The sequence below is a fragment of the Nilaparvata lugens genome, chromosome 4, assembly GCF_014356525.2.
Source record: "Nilaparvata lugens isolate BPH chromosome 4, ASM1435652v1, whole genome shotgun sequence".
Taxonomy (NCBI): Eukaryota; Metazoa; Arthropoda; class Insecta; order Hemiptera; family Delphacidae; genus Nilaparvata; species Nilaparvata lugens.
Window position 1 is genome coordinate 54688106 of NC_052507.1, and position 16030 is coordinate 54704135.

Here is a 16030-nt window from a genome sequence, read left to right on the forward strand (position 1 = left end):
ATTATAGCAAAATAAATTTAAAATCGATCTCTCCAAACATATGGTAGTTGAATGTAATGTTTATTGTGAGGTGATGCGACTAATTTATAAGGAATGAGAAGGAACAGTGGTAGGCTATAGAAAACAGGTGGATAAGAATGAAAAATGTCAATTATTATTTCTCGTAACAGTGGAAAACATTTTTTAGAAGGCTCGCTCAAAATCCCGCTTCTTATCAGTTGAATATTGATAATGCTCACGTTGATCGGCTTTCACTCTCGCGGCTGCAGGCTAGTGACAGAACGGTAGCAGTCAGTGTGCGCACGCATACATCTTCAAGGACAAGTAGCAGTTCACAGTGGAATATTGTTTTTGACTCGTTGCTATTGGTAACAATAAGACAAGCGCCCGCAATAACAGCTGATTGCACCGGGTCCTCAACTATGTTGTACAGGTTGATGACAAAACACTATCAGTTCAACACAAACAATTTGTTGACGTAAAATGTGAAAAAAAGTGAAAACTGGAACTGAAAATGGACTTCAAAGCTAACCAAGCATTGTGTGTTGTGTTTCGCTCATGTTATTCATTCAAATAACCGGTTTACATCGTTTGGATAGACAATTCAGGTACCTCACTGATCACTAATACACTTGCCCATAGCTTACTTTATCAATACAAACTATTTAAAAATGGTATATTCAACAGAGCACTCTTTCAGTAAACCATGCAGGGTAGCCAGCGCTACCAACCTCCTTGACTTCTCCTCAGACTTCAATCTCACAGATATTTGTTTTCATTAGCTTGAATTTAATTCAATTATACATTTTGTAGAATTCTTATACATAAAAAGTAAATTCACCATATTTTTATCCCACAGATTCGGCGATATTGTTGGACAAACTGACTTGGAAAAAGTGATATGCCTAATTGTAATGGTGTCCGGCTATATACTGGTTACTGGTCTCTTTCTAGCCGCATTCAGCTCGTATCTAACTCTGAAATACTCCTACTATTCCGAATATAAACAGCGGCGCACCCTCATTCACAAAACATTTGTAAGTTATTCAGTATGGCTGTGTGGACATAGAGAGCGGTCAGGCGTTTCAGCGGTCTTAAGATTATATAAATATAACCTGTGATTTAATAGATGATTATATGGATATTTATTTATTCATTTATTGTACAAAACACTATAATCATAATATAATTATTATGGCAGTTGAGGAAAAACTAGGCTGAGCCTGTATCATTTCTCTCCCAAACTTTTATATATCTATATCCTCCTGAGACCCTTCTGACCACTGACCGGTCTCTGTATGAACACTACATTTTCTGTACTTTTTCAATATTCAACTACTTTTGTAAGAAAACGTATGTCACCGATCGTATGAACCATACGAAAGCTTGCGCTTCTTTGGAGTCATTCAAAACTATCTGTGAATTAAAAATGAAAAAAGTGGATTATGAAACGATATCTACGACAACTTCACCTGAAACATCAACACATGAAACATAACATAGCCTTGTGACTATTTTTATTTAGAGATTCATAGTGATAGGCGAATCTAATGCATTTTGTAACTTCCCACATTGTATTATTGCCTATAAAATGGAATAGAATAGAATAGATTTTATTCCTTTAAGCATATAGATTACACAATCGGAAACGTCACAATGTTCAATAAATACAATAATAAAAAACACTATCATATGATTCAGCTCATACATAAATAATGTTACAAACATATATATATATATATATATAATATATATATATATATATATATATAATATATATATATATATTATATATATATATATTCTCATACTCTAAAATTATTGCCAACCTAATATTAATACATTATTTATTTATTTATTTATTTATTATGGAACGTATATTTAAAAATAATTACTAATTATATCCCTATCCATATCAAAAAATTCCGACAGTGAGTATATAGGATTTTCTGTCAAGAGAGTTTTCAATCTACGTTTAAACAAAGAAGCAGACATGGTTCTCACTGAAGCAGGAAACTTATTGAAGATTCTCAAAGAAATTAGCTTCGAATTCATTTGCACTCTCCTCAACCTAGTATAAGGAACATCAATTTGCTGCCTATTTCTTGTATCATACTGATGAAAGTCCTCCCTACATGGAAATGATTCAATATTTTTTCTCACATTCAGTGACAGCAAAAAGACAAATAAGCTATAAACAGTCATTATTTCTTGGTCAATGAACAACGGTTTGCAGTGGTCCAGGTAGTTAGCATCAGAAATAACTCTAACTGCCCTTTTCTGAATCAGCAGGATTTTTTGGGTGTCAGGAACACATAAGGATAGGCCATACAAAAAAGTGCTTTGAAAAAAGGCAAAGTAGGTTATCCTCAAATAATGCCTTGGGACACACTCCTTTAATCTGCGTAAAAAGTAGAGAACCCGGCTCAACCTAGAACAGACATAGTCTATATGAGGGCTCCAGGTTAGTCTTTGATCCAAATTTATACCAAGATAAATAAAAATTATTTGTTGTTGTTTTTTTTCATATTTGATGTGTATTCTCTTACATTCATTTCATATCATGCATAATTTACACTGCAAAATACCTACATACCGACTTCTTATCAATTCAAAAACATGAACACAATTTACAGCTTTAAGAGCTTTATGAAGAGCTTTATGCAGAGCCCCAATTATCGGCCCACATAAAATTGATGCGCCTCCGATGGGCAGGGCATGTGCAAAGAATGCCTGAAACACGAGTGCCAAGGAAAGTGTTAGTTGGTCAGCCTGGAGGAAGACGACCTGTAGGGACTAGGGAGACCAAGGGAGCGATGGGAGGATAGAGTGCAAAAGGATGCTAATGAAATGTTACAATTAAGGGGATGGAAGAGAGCGGCGTTAGATAGAGATGGATGGAGGCGTATTTTGGTTGAGGCCAGAGCCCGATTTGGGCTGTAGCGCCATTGGAGAGAGAGAGAGAGAGAGTGAGAGAGAGAGAGAGAGAGAGAGAGAGAGAGAGAAATAAAAATAAATAATATAGATAAATTTATTATATAAATAAATGAATGAAATCAATTTTTTTGCAGAGAGAGTATTTTCCTTCGGAGAACACGACAATGCAGATAAAAAACTTCTACGACAGATTTTGGCAAGAAGAGGAAGGTATTGTGGATGCTGATCTGATGCAGAAACTGCCTGTTCCCATACAAGCAATGGTTTCCTACGACATTTACAAGAACTCATTGGATTCGGTAAGTGTTAGAATTTTAATATTAAAAAAAATAAATACTGGGATAGGCAGAGAAGTATGGGTGACTCGATTTATTTTTTCAATGTGTAGGCTACATTATAGATTAAGAAAAATGAAAAATTTATTATAATCTAAAAGTAAAGTATCTTTCTAATGGCTTCCATTTTCAACTTTACATTCGTATAAATGTTGAATGAAGTGGTTCATAGTCTCTTGCATTCATTGAATCAAATTTCCAAATCTCAAATTTATTGAGCTATTGTTTAGTTCAAGGGATCAGAGTATCAAAGCACTTTTTCTTGAATGGATTGAAGGCTTCACTACAGTAATTTCAATAAGCCAATGATGATTTCTGCTAAACTTGAATGATTTTTGACTTGATTTGTTTTTGAGTGAGTTGTACGCGACTTCTTGTTACGAAGATAATAATGATTGCATTAACTTAAGAGTGTCTTGACTCCCAAAACAATGATTGAAGAAGGCATTTATTTGGCAGAAAAAAGCCATTCGAGTGTTGAAAGCTGTAAAAATAGTTTTATTGACCTTTACATCATGACTCTCCCTTCAATGTACATTTATTGTAACCTGATCCATGTAAAAAAAACCCAACTCAATTAACAAGAAATTGTCACCATGTTTATAAACAGAGAACTAGAAATAGAAATAACCTAATTACGTCATACATCAGACTGCATAAATCATTCAAAAGCTGATTCAATTATCAACAATATTTATTATTCAACAAATTACCGACAACAATAAAAAATTCACCTCAAAAACGTTCATATCCACATTAGCACAATGACTTAAAAAACAGGCTTTTTATTCAATTGACAAGTACCTTAGTCATAACGTAAGCATCTGACGGTTTAATATAGGCCTATTATATTTGTTGTGTATATATTGTTTGTATGTGTTATGGTACATCATATGTTAGCTTCACATGACATTTGGTTAATAAAATTTGTAATGTTCAATGACAAAAATAAAGATTGATTGATTGCTGGTGAGCTTGGAGAAGCTAAAAGTGAAAGACCTAGTTTGAAGTTTTGAAATTTAAGATCTTTGAACCTTGAATCTATTTTATGTAAAATACTTCACAGATATATTGGCAATGCTGAGAGGAGTGTGCAGATAGAATGGCACTCATTCAACAATTTGTATTTTTTGTTCTTCACTACCAATACAATCATTTTCCTTCATCTTTATTGCTTTTATTATTTCCATAATATTAATTCATTCCCGCGAAATGTTCTATTTGAGAATTTTCAACTTCAATGACAATTATTGTCCATGAGTTTTTGACGAAATATGATAGCCTAATATAAATATCCTTACTAATCCTAAACAATTTGCAAGCCAACTTGAAAACACTGACCACAATGTCATCCATGTGTGTTTTAGTAGACTGTTGCGGAGCACGGGTTACAAGTGCTCGTTATGCATGATTGTTGTGTTACAGTGCTGCCTGCTTGAGGATCTGCACCCAGCTGTGAAGCGCAACCTGAGCCAATACATGACCAAGCAAGTGCACTTGCCTGGCTGGAAGATAATCGAGAAGGGCGCCTGGCTTGATACCTACATCTACATATCTTACGGTGTGGCGCAGGTTAGTTCCAACAAATACAAGGCAAATTTATTTCCACAAAACATTTCAATGATAATTGATGAATAAAACTAATAATTCAATCCTTACTACCGGTTGCAGGTAATGATAACAGCGTGATTAAGTTACAGTTGAATGTCACGAGATCCATTGAGAAAAGCAGATGACGTCTTTAATCAGCGTTTGATCCCGGATAAATTTTCCTGGAACCTAACCAGACTTAAGTGTGTGATCACATTGGATGCGTATATATGTGCAAGTGCACGCTTGGTTATGCATGACCAAGCGTGCAGATGAGAAAAAAATCTGAAAAGAGCAATAGAAACACTCACGCTGAAAGCGTGCACTTGCTAGTTTCGTCTAGTCTGAGCAGCTACATGCAAGTCACAACGTGTTTCAATGGCATTTAGCAGAGTTTGTTTTTTGGCTGATGCATGATACGACGTGTACTTGCACACATATGCATTTAGTGTGATCACACCCTTAGTATTCAAAGTACTAATACATGTACTTAGAAATCTCACTACTATTCTCAGCATTTTGTTTTATTGCGGGTGATGCCCACATGAGCTTTTCGCCTGTGTGTGGGTAATGGAAAGTGCGTGGATGATCAAACATCTATGTCTACTGGTGGGATTCGAACCCGCGACCAAGTAGAGCTAGCAGTCTGAAGAGTGCAACGCCTTAGTCGTCTCAACTATCCTGGCCGGCATTTGATCTGTATACACTTTCACATTGATACAAACAATATAACTCTCAATTATGAATGGTTGGGGAAGGAACAACAGGCTTAAAGCCCATATTTGTAAATGTATATGTATAAGTGATGTTGCATTAATAAGCTTGGAAAGAACTAAATACTCGGCCTCTGTGATTGTAATACATAACTCTGAGTAATGGTTTAGTCTTTCTGAACTCGATCAGTCATTTCATACATTTAGTTTCTGTATTAATCACTTATACAGATCAAATGCCACCCAGGATAAAAAATACATGACTTAATAATAGTAAAATAACGACTTATAATAAATACATGATCTATTCCCATAATAAGTTTAGTTTTACATTTATCCTTCAGTTTTGGGAATTATATGACAACTTTGACAAGTTACGTGGTCACTGTTAGCAATTTAGTTTCTTGTAATTACTTGACAAATTGTTAATGCATACAAATTATTTTTTTCGAGTTAGATAGATAGATAGATATTTATTGACAATTGTTACAAGGCTCTTGCCTATGGTAACATTTACAAAAATTGACAATAAAATTAAATCAAACTTGATAGATAAATTATTATTCAACAGTTCTGCATCAGTATAATCAATTACAAGTACAGTATCAAAGAAAATAATATAGTATATATTGAGCCATCAACATTATACTAGATCACATTAGCAATACTGGAGGAAAGAAAAGATGTTATTTGCATCCATGTGGAATGAAATTTATCATGAAAGTATACCATGAAATGTTAAACTTCATAATACAATACAATAGAGGGTAGATGGAATAGGTAAGGAATAAACTATAAAGGTGGTCCTATTACAAAACATTGTGATCAGACCGAGTTCAGTTATTTTGTAGTTTTATTGTTTTGTGATTGACAGGTGCAAACGGACGAGGACGACGAGAGCTCTATATTCTCGATGGGTGTTGGCAGTGGATTCGGTTCGTCGGCGCTGCTGTTCAGTCGGCCTTCGAAGGTGGATGTGAAGGCTGCCACTTACTGCATCACTCACCAGCTGCGGCGTCAGCACCTATTCCATGTGCTCTCCCTCTACAAGGACACCAACCGCCTCATCATTGCTAGCATGCAGGTAAGTCAAGTCCACCTCAAAAATCAAGCATTTATTTTTAGTGTCAATTTATGCTGTTTTTATGTGTATTGACAGTGCCTACAATATTATGCTATAATCGATAGATATTATATTTCACTATAGGTAGAAAAGTTTATAGCATTATGCTTTGTATAATTACCGACAAGGGTAGCAAACCAATGTTAGAAAGTGAATGAGATATTAGTTATCATCAGAAACTTCAAATCTGGCTCGTTCCCGGGGTGGATGGACTAGGTAATGTATGTGTGAAGAATATCGCGGATATTATAGCGAAACCATTATCAGTGTTATTCAACAAAAATGCTTTGAATTGGGTCATTTTCCTTCTCATTTCAAGATAGCAAAAATAGTTCCTCTATTCAAATCAGGTGACAGAAAGGCTCCCGAAAACTATCGCCCAATCAGTTTGAAAAGCAATTTATCTAAAATATTTGAAAAACTTTGAGGTAGTAAGGAGGTGAACATATCAAAAGTCTCCACCCGTACTCCTTGTGCTAAGGGGGTGGGAGTGGTTCAAAGATTGAGAACAATATGTTGAACCGACATAACTAGCTATTACAAAAATGAAGCTTAATAAATTCTCTACACTTTTTGTTCAGTGGAATTGTGTGATATTCCAAACAGTTCCCAGATATTCGCTTTTGAAAGAGTGTATTTATTAAAATAACTTTATGCATTTATTAAAATAATGTTTTTATCCAATTTTTTGCTCTTTCAGGGCTTATAACTGTACAACAATGCATCGTATAAATTAATGCTCACCTTAGGTTAGGTTTGTAAAGCATTGAATTCTCTTTGAAATGATATATTATTTTACTATTCCAAGTTTTTGTTTCATTGTTATAGCAACTTTAATAAAGGGGGTGAAATTTTCATTTCTGCAACAATTGATCGTTTGACAAAGACATTTGAAGGGGGTGTCTGTGATACTATTTTTGACTTTGCAGGTTCATTTGGACTAGTTAGTAGGTGAACATAGCAAAAGTGCGCTTCTTTATCTCCTCTGTTGAAGGTGAGGAACCGATGAGTTGATACTTGTTGCAGCAATAAAAATTTCAACCCCTTTATTAAAGCTGTTATAACAATGAAAGTAAAACTTGGAATAGTGATTCCCATCGATTTTTGAGAAATTATAAGAGCAAAAATAGAAAAAATGGAGGCAAACGTGTTTTTTTTTTTCAAAAATGTCACATATTTAAGAGCGGATATCTCGGAAACTAGAGAAGATATAAAAAATGTTCAGAGATGGAATATTGTAGGAAATTATGTAACCTTTAAGATTCATATTTTTCGTGTTATATGCGAGAAACCAAAAAATAGTACCTTTGAACCACGCCCACCCCCTTAGCACAAGGGGTAGGGGTGGGGACTTTTGATATGTTTACCTCCTTATTATCCTAAACAGAACTGTGGGGTCAAAAATTGTCTTCCAAACTTTTTCCTCTAACTTAACCCTTCCTTGACTGGACTACATGTAATATACAGGGTGATTCTTAATCATGGTAAAATAATTTTATACGTGATAGTACAGGTAAAAATAAGAAAAAAAGTTCTTATAAACATATATCCATAAACGCTTCATTAGCGAGCTATACAGGGTGAAAGACTTCGCCCGGAATTCAGTTCCTCTGGAGAAATACACCGATGCTGAATTGTTTGGGGACTAGTTTTTGAAAAAATTATAGTGGATTCATATGGAAAAATATCTGAAAAATTGAATAAAACTAGTCTGGAAGCTGTAGTGTGAGTTTTCGAGAAAAAAGTTGAAATATACAAAAATTCTAAGTAGAAAAACACAGATTTCTACGTTTGATGCCCAATAACTTTCTTTAATTACCAGTAAACGAATAATTTTTCGCAATAAAAATTGTAGAGAATTTAATTCTGAAAAGAATCATGTAAGCTGTGTAGACTAAATTTAAATAAAAGTTGAATAAAATGTATTCTTATGTAGTACATTAAACCACAAAAATTTGCTGTTTTATGAGGAGAGAACTAATAACTCATAGGCTGTAGCTGATTGCAAATAAAACATGGATTTAAATAACAGCTGTTCCAAAACAGCTGATTTATTTTGTTTTTAATAAGATAATATTCAAAAGAAACTATCAGCTGAAAATTATTTTTAGAAATATTTTAGCTCACTGTTGAACAAAACAACAAACTGTAAGTTATGCCTACTGTAACCGCGCTGTGTATTTTGTTTAATCTATTAACCAGTTTTTTGTAACCATTTCACTTTGTTTTTGTGTTAAGTGTTAACTTTTTGAAAAATGGCAGGTAATTTCAGACATTATTCCTACTCCGAATTAGCTGACATGCATTTAATGTATGGGATGGGACACTGTAATACTGTAGTACTGAAGCAAGACGTTTGTTTCAAGAGAACTTTCCTAACCTATTATGTCCAAGTTCAAGATTTTTGGCCACTATTTATCAACGTCTGTCTGAAACAGGTTCTTTGTTGTCCAAAGAGCACATTTATGCAGGCAGACCCCGATCTACTAGGACTATTGAGTTAGAAGAACAAGTTCTTAATGAAATTTATGAGCATCCAGAGAAGAGCACTAGAGAATTGTCAGTGCAGTCTAATGTCAATCAATCTATTATTTGGAGGATACTAAAAGAGCAACAATTACATCCATACCACCTCCAGAAAGTTCATACTCTATTGCCACGAGACTGTATTCCCCATGCTGGTATTTGCCAATGGTTTTTAGAAAAACTTGTCAACACAAACTTTTTAACAACCGTTTTATTCACCGACGAGGCACTTTACAAGAACAGCTATCGTTAACGTCCACAACCAACATATTTGGGCAGATGAGAATCCTTATGTCATCAATCCTGATCGTCCACAACATCAGTTTTCAGTAAACATTTGGGCAGGAATCATAGGAGATCATCTACTTCTGTTCGAGCTTCCTCCCAGGCTTAATGGCATAATCTACTTTACTTTTTGAGAGAGGAGCTATTTATCTTACTTGAAGATGTACCTCTTAAGTTGCCCCAAAACATTTGGTTCATGCATGATGGAGCTCCAGCACACTTCGGTGTTGCTGTTCGTGAACACGAACTCTTGAATCACAGCTTTCCAAATCAATGGTAGGCCGAGGTGGGCCAGTACCATGGCCAGCTAGGTCACCACACTCAAATCCTTTGGATTTTTATCTTAGGGGACACTTGAAAACCTTAGTATACAATACTCCGATTGATACCATTGATGAACTCCGATTAAGGATTTTGATCGGAATAGAAATTATAAAGCAGACTCCTGAAATATTTTAACGGGTCCGACAATCGATGAGAAGACGTCTGAACATATGCATTAAGAACAACGGAGGTCACTTTGAACATTGTCTTTAGTCTTTTGGTATAAGTTTAATGTCATTTAGATATGTTACTTTCATATAAAAATAAAACTTTTAATTAAAAACCTATTATTTTATTTGCAATCAGCTACAACCTATGAGTTATTAGTTCTCTCCTCATAAAACAGCAAATTTTTGTGGTGTAATGTACTACATAAGAATACATTTTATTCAACTTTTATTTAAATTTAGTTTACACAGCTTACATGTTTAGTTTACACAGCTAAGTTTAATGTCATTTAGATATGTTACTTTCATATAAAAATAAAACTTTTAATTAAAAACCTATTATTTTATTTGCAATCAGCTACAACCTATGAGTTATTAGTTCTCTCCTCATAAAACAGCAAATTTTTGTGGTGTAATGTACTACATAAGAATACATTTTATTCAACTTTTATTTAAATTTAGTTTACACAGCTTACATGATTCTTTTCAGAATTAAATTATCTACAATTTTTATTACGAAAATTATTCGTTTACTGGTCATTAAAGAAAGTTATTGGGCATCAAACGTAGAAGTCTGAGTTTTTCTACTTCGATTTTTTGCATATTTCAACTTTTTTCTCGAAAACTCACACTACAGCTTCCAGACTAGTTTTATTCAATTTTTCAGATATTTTTCCATATGAATCCACTATAATTTTTTCAAAAACTAGTCCCCAAACAATTCAGCATCGGTGTATTTCTCCAAAGGAACTGAATTCCGGGCGAAATCTTTCACCCTGTATAGCTCGCTAATGGAGCGTTTATGGATATATGTTTATAAGAGCTTTTTTCTTTTTTTTACCTCCACTTTTAAATTATTTTACCATAATTAAGAATCACTCTGTATAAGTTTCATAAATTGAACAGTCTCGGGGATACGAATATAGTGAAATTGGTGTACTCGGCATATGCTCAATCAATTTTCCAGTATGGAATCAGGGTGTGGGGTGGTGCCTTGGATGCGCACATGAACAAGATACTCGTATTGCAAAGACATGTAATAAAAGCCGCTCTTGGCCGCTCCAGACGCTACCCAACAAATCTTTTGTTTGTTGAGTTCCCCGTGCTAACCGTAAAGCAGCTCTATATAAAAAATTTAATACTGTACCTGAATAAATGTAAAAAATAGATTTAAACCATACATAATGTCATACAACTTCCGAGCACAACCGAACTATATTATAAATAGAACTGTTTGCCGAAGACAATTCACTCACATCAGCAATAAACTTATTAACTTGGTACCTCAACACTTTCTAGTAAAACATATTGATAAGTCATCCATTAGAAATATAGTTGAATGGATAAAATCTGTTAATGTATCTCACTTCTTTCATAATTGATCTCCTTATCTTTTGTCACCTCCATATAGATTTTAGTTTAAATTTAGGTGTTTTTTCCTGAAGCACTCCTTTTGTTTATTATTTATTTTTCTTTTATTTATTTATTCTTTTTTTTCAGTATTGATTTATCGATTAAGTGTTTTATTAATTTTGTAAGTTAAGATTTCTAAGATTGATTCTCGTTGCAGCACACAAACCTTTTGGTTTTGCTGGCAACGCCTATAAGCAAATTTTGAGAAGAATTATTATTTATTTCATGTTTATGTTCAAATTAAGTTTCTAATGATATTTTTGTTTTGAAAAATTGTATTGTATTATGGCAAATAAAGAATTTGAAATTGAAATTTGAAAAATTGATTCAGTTGAATCACAATTCACAGAATACCACTATGGAAGAACATATTCAAAAATCGAAAGTGGTTCGGAAACAATCGTAGGCTGTAGGTCCACTCATCTATCATCATCATCATCCGTATTATAACACATAAACAAGCCTGTGTAATAGAGCACATCCTCAGCAAAAAAAGATAGCTCAAATAATAATTGGCAATGGTTTTTAACTACCTAACCTAAAAATATATCTAAAAACATCGATATTCTTGTCATGTCAAAAATTATCAATATATTTGGAAATTTAAATATATGCTATTCGCAATTCGTCATGGAAGATCAAACTGAAGATTTTCCTAATAAACTCTTTAAGAGTGTATCTTGTTCCTCAAATACCACGGATACTCTACGTTGAAAATTTGAAATTTTACTCTGGAAAACCGGGAATTACTCATGATTTTTTTATTTTAAAATGGGTGGCCACCCTGTTTTTGCTTTTCCCGCACTTGGAAATCATCTAAATCTAAAACTTTTGTAGTGCTTGTGGTATGTAAAAATGAAAAATCTTACTTTTTCCCGTTACTAGTACTTCATTATAGATTTCGAACATAATTCACCATAATTTTACTCTTCCACAGAAAAATATGCAGAGAATCTATGCATGCATGGCAAGGAACAAAAGATCTGAAAGGTAAATTTATTGTGAATGTCTCAAAAATTTATTGAATATCATGTCAAATTATGTGATAGAATTGTAATATAACTTCCATTTTAGAACTACCTTTTCTATTATTTGCTTTCTCAAGATAAAATTCTGACTTCATTTTAAAAGATTCGAAATCTATTTCCAAGTTGAAGTGAAAGTTTAAAGTGTTTAGCCTATGTACATAAATCAGAAACAGAGTTCGTAAAGCTATTAAATCAGAAGGAACTCATGAACATATATATTTTGCATACGTTCAGTCACTAATACAGAGTGGTATAATCTCATGGGGTGGATGCTATATAAAACTAATTTGGAACCTTCAAAAGTAGCACAGAAAGCTGTTTTGAGAGTAGCACTGAAGAGAGACAGTTGATCCAACTCACATGACCTGTATAAAGATTTCAATGTTTTGGATATCAGGCAATTATTTGTAAAAATGCACTAATTTATATGTAAAGGACCATACTGATATTCTCATTAGAAACACCCACACATATCCCACCCGAGCAGCAACGATTTCAGGAATAATAACATCTAGAATTAACAAAACATATTATTCATCCACAAACATTTACTACATAGTTCATATGCTTTTCAGGAATATTCCCAACAAACTCAGAGAATTTGATGCAGCATCTCTGGTAGTGTATAAAAAGATTGTGAATCTTTGGTTAAATAGGTAGGGATGGAACCGAAAATATCATTAGCTCGGTTCATAGGTTATATAGTTATACCCAATTTATTCTAGAAGATGCAACAAGTAGGTTACAAACTAGAAATTCTATTGTTCAAGAACATGTACTAAAATTTCAAATCTCTTTATTTCTTTATTATCATTACTGTTACTTTCTCATACCGTACAAGTTCCATCTGAATAATTTTAATCCAGATTCACCCTCACTCACAGGCAATAGCCTATGTAAGGGTATTTCTAATTACTATCCTATATATTGTACAAAACGAAATTGTTACTACAGTCTTTATTATGGTTTGCTTATAAAGTTTATGTTATACTGTACATTTGATTTATGTGGCAAAGATCCACATCGAACTGTGAGCATTGGTTGAAAGGCAAGTATTATGCTATTCATAAGGAATGCTGAAGTTTGAATGGAATCTTATTACTTTGCCTATTACGGTTTGGTTCACCACGTTCCTCAAACTTGAGCAATACTTGTTATATGGCGAGGTGAAACAATCTTCATAACCCCTCCACTAAAAGCAGCAACACGATTAATAAATCATCATTATTACACCTATTTTCCATCATCTCTAAAAAAAACAAATCAACAATATCACCAGTAATATCAAGTTGTGTTTACATATAGTGTGATTCAACTAATACTGCCAGCAATCCTCATAAATTTTATTGATTCAATGCTGAGAGTTTTAAGTGAATTTTAATATAGATTTTTAATGTTGGTCATTACAGAATACGTCTGTACAATTTTTGAGACCGTTCTATTCATTCTTTCATTCAACCGATTTGTCTTTTTGTAGAGAATCAGGGCTGAAAGCACTGAAGGATAACCTGAACAATTTCATGACCGCCATCACGATATCGAACGGAGCCATTTGGTTCTCCGACGAAGAAATTAAAGTGAAAAAACGTTACCAGTCTGAAGATTTGGCTTTGATTTGCAGGGATCTTGTGCATATGAACTATATACCGGCTGTGGTAAGTTAATTCAAATTATAACTGATTCCAAATTATAATAGTTGAAATAATATTATAGTTTGTGTCGCTAATGAAATGTATTCTATAGTAAAATTCACTTTATCTGACAGCATTTGTTATAGTTTGTAACCTACTTGTTGCATCTTCTAGAATAAATTGGGTATAACTCTATAACCTATGAACCGAGCTAATGATATTTTCTGTTCCATCCCTACCTATTTCATTCAACCAATGCTAACAATTTGTCATTGTCAATGAAATGAATAAATTTCAAGTGATTCTCACTATATCTGAAATATCCTTCTCATTAAATAAAGTCAATCAAATTTTGCCAATGAAATATTATAGAGTATCTTCAAATTCCACTTAGAACATTATTTTGATGAATTATCAACTACGGTAACATTCCAATATGGCTGAAAATTTGAGATGATGTCGATGATATTCCTCAAACAAGCATTTTCGAATACTTAGTCAGGCATGATAATGTTTGAATCTTTATTTAGTACAAGCTAAGCTAAATTTTTCTCGTTTAGCTTATGCTATTTATTATTATAACTCATTGTAATAATTGTATTGATAAATAAATGATTGATTCATCGATTATCAAATTAGTATTGTGAGATTCACCACAAACTGTCAGTATTTTATATAGATAACATACATTTTTCACATTCAGCCAATTTTAATAGTTTGAAGTGGATCTTTTCGATACGTTTCAAGGTCCCCTGAGTCCAAAAAAGTGGTTTTTGGGTATTGGTCTGTGTGTGTGTGTGGTGTGTGTGTGTGTGTGTATGTGCGTCTGTGTACACGATATCTCATCTCCTAATTAACGGAATGACTTGAAATTTGGAACTTAAGGTCCTTACACTATAAGTATCCGACACGAACAATTTCGAACAAATGCGATTCAAGATGGCGGCTAAAATGGCGAAAATGTTGTCAAAAACAGGGTTTTTCGCGATTTTATCGAAAATGGCTCCAACGATTTTGATCAAATTTATACCTAGAATAGTTATTGATAAGCTCTATCAACTGCCACAAGTCCCATATCTGTAAAAATTTCAGGAGCTCCGCCCCATCTATGCAAAGTTTGATTTTAGATTCCCAATTATCAGGCTTCAGATACAATTTGAACAAAAAATTTCAAGTGGAAAAGATTTAGCATGACAATCTCTACAATTAATGTTCAGTAACATTTTCACCTAAAATTGAAAATAAGCTTGAAATTCGAAAAAAATCTGATTATTCAATTGCAAACTGTTGGCAACTGTTGATGCTATTAAATCATCCACTATGAAGAGATAGCAGACCTCGTGTGTTTCTAGCGTTATTGTCCTGTCACCAGCTGGCTCAGATCTTGGAATAGTAGACTTGAGATGCGCGGGCACACTAGCGTTAGGTGATCAATTTTCATAACTGCAAGGAAAGTTGTGTGAGTGCGCCACACCAGATTTTTTATATATAATAACGGATCATGCTCTTGCAAATAAATAATTCACATTTAATTTTTTGTTCAGGAAACTGAAGAAATAACTACAGATGATGCCTGTATTCGAACCGAGTTTCCATGGGTGCTAGAACCAAACTCTTCATTTCTAAGAGTGTGGGGATATGTGATTCTAATCATTGCACTTCTAGCCTCTCTGCTCATACCGTACTTTGCATTCTTCTATCGAATGATACCCGATCAGGTAGGTTTAATGCTTCCAAAATCCTGAAAACTTGTTCTCATTCTTTAGATTTTGATATTTCATTAATTCATACAATTTATGTGATATGATTCTTCTTTCTACTTTATTCCAGATAAAAATAGTATTCACAATTATCAATCTGGCCTACCTTATGGATGTGATATTCGTCTGTATAACAGCACAAGAAATGCCTGGCGGAAGAGGTTTGTAAATTATTGAACTTTTACTGTCTATTGTTTC

At 33.6% G+C, this 16030-nt stretch overlaps 1 protein-coding gene across 3 annotated transcripts in view; it reads left to right on the top strand.

The window, feature by feature from the left end:
* The window catches only part of LOC111052522, an 87383-nt gene that overhangs the window by 12377 nt on the left and 58976 nt on the right, over window positions 1-16030 (top strand). For 2 of the 3 annotated variants that reach the window (XR_005571066.1, XM_039425878.1), the window contains exons 3-10: window positions 860-1037; window positions 3072-3236; window positions 4698-4844; window positions 6450-6659; window positions 12351-12403; window positions 13919-14096; window positions 15617-15790; window positions 15903-15993. Coding sequence is in view for 2 of the 3 variants with exons in the window: in XM_039425878.1 (XP_039281812.1) it covers window positions 860-1037; window positions 3072-3236; window positions 4698-4844; window positions 6450-6659; window positions 12351-12403; window positions 13919-14096; window positions 15617-15790; window positions 15903-15993 (1196 nt within the window). In the remaining variant the exon portion in view is untranslated. The remainder of the gene's footprint in view (window positions 1-859; window positions 1038-3071; window positions 3237-4697; window positions 4845-6449; window positions 6660-12350; window positions 12404-13918; window positions 14097-15616; window positions 15791-15902; window positions 15994-16030) is intronic. The other variant, XM_039425879.1, reaches the window with a different exon arrangement.